The sequence below is a fragment of the Micromesistius poutassou genome, assembly GCF_964030765.1.
Source record: "Micromesistius poutassou genome assembly, chromosome: 4".
In the NCBI taxonomy this organism is placed as follows: Eukaryota; Metazoa; Chordata; class Actinopteri; order Gadiformes; family Gadidae; genus Micromesistius; species Micromesistius poutassou.
The window spans coordinates 22,430,833-22,440,201 of NC_140274.1; the positions used below are offsets into that span (position 1 = coordinate 22,430,833).

A 9,369-nucleotide genomic window follows, 5' to 3' on the forward strand; every position below is an offset into this window, starting at 1 on the left:
GTAGCTAGGGGCCCCTCCTGGTAAAGACAGACTGTAGCTAGGGGCCCCTCCGGTTAAAGACAGACTGTAGCTAGGGGCCTCTTGTTAAAAACATAAAATTGCTGGGGTCTATCAAGGCTCCAACTTGGCAGATTTAATTTCGAGAGGTAAAATAGTTGAGCAATGCATTGGCACTGACTGCGTTGCCCTGAACACTTTGGTCTCCTCAAACTCACAACAAAAACCAAGGGCCCCTTGCGGACCCCAAAGATCAAAAGCCATAGAGTCTAGACATAGGTGCATAATAGGACCATGTTAATACCTCTGCAAATGTTCCTGAACCAGCACACTTTGCATAACTGACAAGTTTGCAATGTCAACTGTTTTATTTGTAATTAAAAAAAACAGTAACCATTTTATTTTCATTCATTTTACTTATTTATTTGTGTGTGTGTGTGTGCTGCAGTGGGCATAGTTAGTTATAACGTTAACGTTATCTTCCTTAAAAAAGGCTGATGGTCTTATGTTCAAAAGAAACAGTTCGACTGTAAACGATCATGGAGCTGCGGGTTGAGATCCCCGGAGCTCTGGTGGACGTCATGGTCCATAAAGACCGACCCAGGACCCCGCCGGAGCTCTGGTGGACGTCACGGTCCATAAAGACCGACCCAGGACCCCGCCGGAGCTCTGGTGGACGTCACGGTCCATAAAGACCGACCCAGGACCCCGCCGGAGCTCTGGTGGACGTCACGGTCCATAAAGACCGACCCAGGACCCCGCCGGAGCTCTGGTGGACGTCACGGTCCATAAAGACCGACCCAGGACCCCGCCGGAGCTCTGGTGGACGTCACGGTCCATAAAGACCGACCCAGGACCCCGCCGGAGCTCTGGTGGACGTCACGGTCCATAAAGACTGACCCAGGACCCCGCCGGAGCTCTGGTGGACGTCACGGTCCATAAAGACTGACCCAGGATCTGAGGACCTCAGCTCTTCCGCGTTACATCAACCGCGCATGCGTGGTTCTTTGGTCTGTTGACAAATACCGGGGGAGGGACCAGTGCGCCGTGAGTACATCTTTGTTCACACTACTCTCTTTTCACAATCATTTCCTTATTTTGAGCACATTCTGTAAACGGGTTCATATTTTAAGGGACGTCTTTTGACCGGACCCCGAACCCGACCCGTCGTAAAGCTAGTCCTAAAGAAAATAGCTTTGTTGAACATCTGCAGGAACCGCTGGGCCGAGTAGCATCGGATCCTGTAGCGGTAGCCTTTCACCGACATGCTGCTGAATGCACCGGAGGACCGTCGCTACTCGTTCACCTCCGCCTTGCCAGCTACAAGTTCATTCAAAGCCTCACCCTTTTTCTTTTTCCAACTTAATGAACTTCTTTCAGTCCGTCGCTCGAGTGAGTAAAGGTGGTCTCCTCCGTTAAGACTGCAGACATGAAAAGGTACGTAGGACATGTTGACCATTGATCATAACCCGACATCATTCACAGTTAATCACTCGTTGGACTGTAGAGTTGTAGGCACAATTGTGGTAATTTGTCTGCCTGCAGTCAACAGAAAAGCCCCGACCCAGACGGCAGCGTTTCCGTCAACGAAGAGGGTAAAACCAGCGTACACAACACGTTACCTCCCCTGCTGATGGGACGCGTGTGATGATGGACTGTGATGCTGATGAGACTGTGTGTGATGCTAATGAGACTGTGATGATGAGACTGTGTGATGCTGATGAGACTGTGATGATGAGACTGTGATGAGACTGTGTGATGATGAGACTGTGATGAGACTGTGTGATGCTGATGAGACTGTGATGATGAGACTGTGTGATGAGACTGTGTGATGCTGATGAGACTGTGATGATGAGACTGTGTGATGCTGATGAGACTGTGTGTTGCTGATGAGACTGTGATGCTGAGACTGTGTGATGCTGATGAGACTGTGTGATGATGAGAGTGTGATGCTGATGAGACTGCGTGATGCTGATGAGACTGCGTGATGCTGATTGGATGATTGATGCTCCACTCAGGGTCAGCTGCCACCGCTGAGGACCACACGGCCATCGCCACTATTCAATCTGCGACCACTTTCTCCGATCAGCCAATCAAGTATCTATTCAAGACGGAGGGGGCAGGAGGACAGGTAATTATAATGGTTCTCCTGTATGTAAAAGAAGGAAAATAGTTTAGCATTTTACATTAAATGATTTGGAGCAGATTAAATACAATAAAATACTTTGATACCAGTGGCGATTTCTCTAAGACTGCAAGGGAAGCTCAGCTTCCCCTAAAATTAAAAAAATAAAATGGTCAAATATATACTGTTGTGTTAACATTTCATTGACTAAAAATGCGTTAGAACACATCCATCTCGAAGACGAGTTTGTTCAGAATCAGCTGCTTATCGCAGGTCGACTGACTCAATTTCCTCCTCATACATTCCTGTAGCGTCACAGTGCATGTGCCTGTTGAAGCTCAGCGTCCGTCCACTTCAATGGGGCTGCATAGAACAGCTTTTTTTAGTGCGTCGAAAGTCGACGGTCATTGGATAATGCTGTGATTATGTCCCTCCCACGGACGCTCAGCGTCTCTGGGGGTGAATGGAGGAGTGGGCTGGCCTGGATGCTGGGCTTCTGTGTGATGATTGGAGGGTCTGCGAAAGACTGAGTTGCTGTTTGATTGACAGCGATTTTGAACTATAAAACATCGCCGGAGCTGTCTTCAGTCCTCCGTCCCGTCGTGGATTTTGCAAGCGAGTTGAAAGACAAACTGCAACCTATTTCTTGATATTTGCTTGCCGAAATTGCTAGACAATTTTCATCGTACATTTCATACACTTATACACACAATTCCTTGCTTCAGTTTGAATATTGAATTGAATATCGTTTTGTTAGTTGGCCATCACTTTGATTCAGGGAGCCTGAGGTCTGAACTTCAAGTCCTGTATTCAGATCAGGACTTGCAGGGTGACAGGGGAAAGCTGTGTGATTTCTTGGTGTTCCTTAGAGACATGGAGTTGGACAGTGCAATGCCTCAGCTTTACAAACTGTTCTCATTAGTGGCAACAATTGGAGCTACATCTGCAGGTGTAGAAAGGAGCTTCTCCTGTTTAAAGCGGCTCAAGTCCTACACCCGTAACACAATGGGCCAAGGCCGTTGAAGCAGCCTAGCTCTGCTGGCCATTGAGAGGACACTGCTCAAGTCACTGGTAAAGACAGCTAGTTGGTATGACAGAGCATTTCCTTGAAAAGGAACAGAGAGGATAATTGACATATACATAAATTGACAATTTATCTGATGTAGGCCGGAAATGAGCTTCCCCTCTTTGAAAGACCAGCAGCCGCCACTATTTGACACCACGCGCTATAATTAGAATCGGAAGGCATCAAACTTTTTACATGAGGTTCCAAGCGCACATTATCAAAACACATTATTACGCTTTCTCTCCTTCTTTACACCGTTCCACAGAGGACTTCCTTCCATGTCTGAAATTGGCATCAAGTGTTCTTGCATTTGTGAACCTCTTCCCGTCTATCCGTTCCATCGGCAGCGCTGGGGTCGGCCATGCCAGGGTCTATGCCAGGGGTGTCAAACTCAAATATACAGCGGGCCAAAATTGAAGTCTTGGACAAAGTCGCGGGCCAATTGCATTGCATTAATTGGGGACATTACATTGTAACAGGGTCCGCGGGCGGAATTGTTGACGGGGGGGGGGGCGGGGGGTGGGGTGGTACGGGATTACGGGCTGCCGGAGTTGACGCGGCAGGGTTACCGCGCCGAGACGCGCGTCAAGACACGCGTCAACGCTGGAATGCGATATGCCGGCGGGCCAGTTCTGATAGACGTTAGATATTATCTGGCGGGCCGGATTAAATGACACTGCGGGCCGGATTAGGCCCGCGGGCCGTAGGTTTGACACCCCTGGTCTATGCTGTCCTTCTGGTGGACAACTCCCACAAACTCCCACCTTTTACCAAAACCAAAGATTTACAGATTCCAGAAACTGATGGGATAGTTTAAATGATATTCTTGACCGATTGCTGCCAGTGGGGTATCAGTGCGGCGGCGGGGGTGTTGGACTTTTCTGACGTAGCGCCTTGGGCACACCGCCACGTACGAAGACCAGTGCGTTGTCACGGCGACGCGCTGGGCCAACACACCGTTTGATCTGGTCTGTAGGATAACAGGCCTCCACTGTTAGAACAGCCGGCAAGCCTCCGGTGCGTCACTAGGACGGCCCCTCTGAGGGACACCAGCGGACTGACTGCTGTTGTGGGTCGTGGCTTCCTAGGTGACCTACCGCGTGATCCAAGTGTCCGACGGACAGCTGGAGGCTCAGGCGGACGGGGGCGCTGCTGTCAATCTGGTCACCGGCTTTCCCGCGGCAACGCCGTCCGTCACACAGGTAGGAGCGAGGAGACCCAGGGGTCGACCGTCGTTTATACAGCGAGCTGACGCTTCATCGGACAGCCTCTGTGTTTTCTCTTAAAGGGGACATGTTATACCACCGGGTGTGAGTGTGGTTTGTGTGTGATCGGCCGTTACACGCCGTTTTGAAAATGTGCCGCTTCTGACATCCCAGATGGGCGCGTCCACCTAGATGTACGGCCTGTAACGGCCAATCACACTCACACCTGGTGGTATAATATGTCCCCTTTAAATTCCAAGACATAAGTTTGTAAGTTTGTGTGTTTGTAAGTCACTGACTTACAAAACACGTCCAGATGGAAAGGCAATTGCAATAGTCTAGTGGGATTGATAATAAAGATTGATGGATCTCAATGGTTGCATACAACATAGCATGGTAAGCTAGCTTTATTGGGCCGTAGCTAGTGGTGAAAAAAAAAACGTGAAAAACTTTGGCTAAGCACGAGGACGGAGAGAAAATCAACGCCTGTGTGTCTGTATGGTTGTCTGTATGGTTTAATGACGACGTCTCTTGTGTTTCAGGCCGTGTTCTCTCAGTCTGAGGGGGTGGAGGGAGACGGCACAGAGACACAGTACACTTACTATCCGGCCACCATTGCTGATGCCACAACGGGCACCATGGTCACCACTGTCCAGGCCTCGGACACGCTGCTCGGTCAGACCACGCCGGCAGGTGATTTAAGGGCCGGTCGTCAGCAGCAGCAGCAGCAGCTGGAGAGCCTGGTTCAACTGGGCCGCTTGTCATCTAAGGCTGGCTTTACACGACAACGATCTGAACACAAACCGCAAAAGTGGCGTTGCGTTCCCACTTTTCATTCCGCGTTTAGACGAGCGTCTTTGGGTGTGAATCTGCGTGCACACGGTGACGCAAAAGTGTGTGAAATCCGACATGTTTGTTGTGGTTTGCCTGTGCTGCACGTGGACGTGACGTAAACGCGTACGGGGCGAGAGCCAGCGTGAGCAGCTCAGAGCACACTTTTGCGTTGTTAACCCTTTAGACGGAAACGCAACGGTGGAGCGTTTTTAAGATTTCTACTCTGGAGGGTGGGTTAATATTTTGGCGTTTTTAAGCCTCGAAAACGCTGTCGCCGTCTAAAAAAAAAGGCACATCTGATAAAATATTTTGTCGGTTTCACCCGGGAGCGTTGTCGTGTAAAGCCAGCCTAAAGCATGGGTAGATTACCCTGGAGATCCAGAGTTCTCGCGAGAGCACAATTTGAATTTGCTCAGCAAGTCACTCTGGGAGCGAGCGATATACTCACTCCCCGATGCCCCTGGATCTGAACATTAACCAATCACATCAGTGTATCTGATATAGGCGGGCTAAAAGCGTTGTTTTACCGATCGGATACGGCAAGAGTCTTATCTATTGGTTAGCTCCGCTGGTCTGGATACGCCACCCCTTGTATTCTTCTGATTGGTCGTAGTGTTATCCAATTGCGTGCAGTGATATTTTCAAATGCATGCTTGGTGCCGCCCCTCGAGTTCGGCCATTCTCATACTCGTTTCCAGAGCCTACAGCTCTCTGGATGTGGCTCTGGACCTCCAGGCTACAGGTGGATATGGAACAGGTGTCTCTTCAGGTGTGTGTCTTCAACACATGTCCTCGTGTGCATCGTTCTTCTTCACAGGTCAGCTGTACGTGATGATGTCACCCCAGGAGGTTTTGACCGGAGCCAATCAGAGGACGCTGGCGCCGCGCACACAGCCGTACATTGCGTAAAAATTACCCTTTAACAAAAATTCAAATGAGACTATATATGGGTGGACCTCCGAGACGTTAATACGCTGTCGTCTGTCGTTGTTCTGCAGAAAACAGGAGGCTCCCCGGGCGTCACGGGATGAGAAGAGACGCGCCCAGCACAACGAAGGTGAGGCTCTCTCCTCCGGTCCTCTAGGTACGTATCCGGGGCGACGGGGGGCCGCCGTGATAACCCCTATTTGTGGTCTTCCTTCCAGTTGAGCGCCGGCGAAGAGACAAAATTAATAACTGGATCGTGCAGCTGTCAAAGACGATCCCAGACTGCACCGTGGACTACACCAAGACGGGCCAGGTGAGCGTAAGTTATCACCAATACTTCACTCTGCATGTCGGGCTAAACATCACATACGGTGTGGTAGGGGACCAGCCAACGTTCACACTTTTCCCCCCCTTTCAAATGAAAAGTTATGGTGGCCCAAATAAGGTGATATCTTGTCCTGTGTTGCAGAGTAAAGGGGGGATACTGTCCAAAGCCTGTGACTACATCAAGGAGCTGAGACAGAGCAACGTCAAGCTGGGAGAGGACATCAGCGCTCTGGACCGGCTCAAGCTGGACAACCAGCTACTACGGCAGGAGGTACACGCGCCGGCTACGTCACGCCGTGAGAGAATGGTGAACCCTGTGGTGAAGTGAAGTAGATAGATAGATAGATAGATAAACTTTATTGTCTGTCACGAGTGACAGAAATTCGTCTTTGACAGGCTTGTATAAAAAAACACTAAGAAACAAACAGACATTAAAAACAACAATGTTGTGCAATCATGCTAAAAAGAGGAGGGGGGGGGGGTGTTAAAGGAAGCAGAATGCTCATTTCTTATTGTTCAGGATGGTTATTGCAGAGGGGATGAAGGATTTTTTGTAGATGTTTTTCCTGGCCAGTGGAACCTTATGGCGTTTGCCTGATGGCAGCAGCTGGAAGCAGTGGTGGAGGGGGTGAGAAGAGTCTTCTGTGATCAGGGTGGCCTTCCTGATCACAGACCGGCTGTACAGTTCTGAGAGGGGGGTTTGTGGTGCTCCAATGATTTTGCTGGCCTGGTTAACTGTGCGGGAAAGTTTGGTCTTGTGTTTGGATGAGAGGAGGCTGTACCAGGAAGAGATGTTGAAGGTGAGTAGGGATTCAATGAGGGACTGGTAGACCAGAGTTATAACATGTGTGCTGACGTTGAAAGTCCTTAATTTCCTCAGCAGGTAGAGGCGAAGTAGTGATGGTCACGCTCTGCGTTGTCGCTTGTGCTCAGGTGGAAGACTGGAAGTCCAAGAACCAGAGCCTGAGGAACCTCCTGAGGCAGCACGGCATCGTGGGAGCCTCCAGCACCGACCCCCAGTGAGGGGGTCGGGCCAGCGGCTGCATACTGGACTGCTGGGGCCAAATGGATATCAAAATGCGTTCAGTTACCTTGACAGACCGAGTGTGCATGAAATGGTGAGGGGCGAACACTAGGATCGTTTTTAAATACCTGTAACGGAAACGCACCCCCCAATTACATTTTTATGCATTAAATATGAAACAAAGGATCAAATACACATTATAAACACTTTAAAACGGATAAATGTTTATCTTGTAGCCTTTTAAATGCCTACCACAACAGATATGCTACGATGGTTTTGTCAAAATTTAATAAGCTCTTATATGAACAATTTTCATGTACAAAAAATGTCTTTGTCGTATTTCAATTCTCCAGAAGGTTTAATTCTCTGTGGGTCCATTCCATTTTTTTTCTATTATTTTCAGTTTGACACTGATCAATTATGTCATCCAAGTAAGAGTTACCTGGCTTCTTTTGTATCACCAAGCCCAGCTGGAGACTAGATGAATTGCATTGCAACAATGTAACTAACTGAATGAAATGGTGTTTGTAAGCATTGCATTGTAGGACGCCTATGTATGTCTTTATACAAATAAAAAATGAATAACATACAGTTTTGTGTATAGTACAACATCTCATTTGAAAGTGTTTCAAATTAACACATATTGAACTTGGATGTCAGTTTAGCAGTTTTTCCTCTGCTATGTTTCGATCGTCACGGTACCATAGGGATTGGGATCCACAGAATTCATTAAAAACTAGAAAATGCATTTCCTGCAGAAAACGCGTGTGAATGCTGACAGCTGAATGAAAAGCGCAAAGCATTGCTGAAAATGAGTGATGGATTTCATGATTCGTTTGCTTGAATCAGTTTGCGTCAGTCAGTTCGCCAAGAAGAATCGTTTGAATTGTTGGTTCGTTCAGTCGCGTTTCCGGTAGCGGTGAATCGGTTCTCAGCTGAGTCGGTCAGACTCGGCTCCTCCCTCGTTCTCATTCTCGGTTCGTTCTTGTTAAAGAGTCGTTCATTCGAACTGATTCGTTCGCAAACGACCCACCACTACTGAAAATGCAGAAATGCAAAATTAATTGATCTGAAGAATCTGAAAGTAGTTGTAGTAGTATTAGTAGTAGTAGCTGAAGTAGTAGTAACTCAAGTAATAGTAGCTGAATTTGTATTACTAATGGTATTAGTAGTAGTAATGGCATTCTCTTTAAGAGAATAGCGGAGGCCTGTGCGTGATTAAAAGTAGCACAATAGGGCTGGAAAAACAGCCCAATCTGGCAACCCTGTCTGATCGTCCTCAAAAACAGCCCAATCTGGCAACACTGCTGAACGTCCTCAAAAAGTAGCTCAATCTGGCAACACTGCTGAACGTCCTCAAAAAACAGCCCAATCTGGCAACGATTGAAAATTGATTTAGTTGCGACGTGTGACTGTCAGAATTGCCAGAGGCATGTCCGCTCCGTGGAAGAGACATAACGAGAAAGACGACATGTCTCCTATGTGACGTCACCCCATAACACGGCGACATGTAGTCTTTCTCGTTATGTCTTTTCCACAACTGCTAGCCGAAGAATCATACAATATACTGTCAAACTCTTGACTCTCACATGAAAAATTATATATAAAAAAAATCACAGACAAACATATGTTGACATTCATGGCACAATTCAAACGGGACCAGAAAATAATTATTTTCTCATCATTCACTTGCATTAACGATTTTTCAACCTGGGGTTTAGCGGAAAGGGCGGGACCATCGTCACATCCGGTACTTCCCCTTTAAGACAAGCTGAAGCATTCTTCACATCAGCTGGTCCCGCCCCTCTAAGATCCGAAGTATCATCCGAATTGTCGCCTGAGCGTTTCGATCGTTCTGATACAA

At 48.0% G+C, this 9,369-nt stretch overlaps 2 protein-coding genes across 5 annotated transcripts in view; both read left to right on the forward strand.

Annotated features, from left to right (window-relative positions):
• The first annotated feature begins 1,027 nt into the window (after window positions 1-1,027).
• usf1 (upstream transcription factor 1) lies at window positions 1,028-8,085 on the forward strand. 4 transcript variants are annotated; one of them, XM_084466784.1, is made up of 11 exons: window positions 1,028-1,044; window positions 1,378-1,434; window positions 1,543-1,592; window positions 2,016-2,128; window positions 4,277-4,390; window positions 4,936-5,086; window positions 6,045-6,132; window positions 6,226-6,284; window positions 6,373-6,473; window positions 6,624-6,752; window positions 7,415-8,085. In XM_084466784.1, the coding sequence occupies exons 2-11, from the start codon at window positions 1,427-1,429 to the stop codon at window positions 7,502-7,504; spliced, it is 903 nt and encodes a 300-aa protein (XP_084322910.1). In that variant the 5' UTR covers window positions 1,028-1,044; window positions 1,378-1,426; the 3' UTR covers window positions 7,505-8,085. The 4 variants fall into 4 exon arrangements, with proteins under 4 accessions (XP_084322910.1, XP_084322912.1, XP_084322913.1 ...); XM_084466786.1 differs by having other exon boundaries at window positions 6,373-6,467; XM_084466787.1 differs by having other exon boundaries at window positions 6,045-6,123.
• Window positions 8,086-9,308: 1,223 nt separating this feature from the next.
• Window positions 9,309-9,369, forward strand: part of gkup (glucuronokinase with putative uridyl pyrophosphorylase) — a 10,517-nt gene continuing 10,456 nt past the window's right edge. The window contains exon 1 of the mRNA XM_084466771.1: window positions 9,309-9,369. This exon is cut by the window's right edge and continues 74 nt beyond it. The gene's annotated coding sequence lies outside the window, so the exon portion shown is untranslated.

Coding starts and splice junctions, on each gene's coding strand:
- usf1 (XM_084466784.1), top strand. Junction 6,285..6,372: donor ACGCGCCCAGCACAACGAAG/GTGAGGCTCTCT, acceptor TCTTCCTTCCAG/TTGAGCGCCGGCGAAGAGAC. Junction 6,474..6,623: donor CCAAGACGGGCCAGGTGAGC/GTAAGTTATCAC, acceptor CCTGTGTTGCAG/AGTAAAGGGGGGATACTGTC.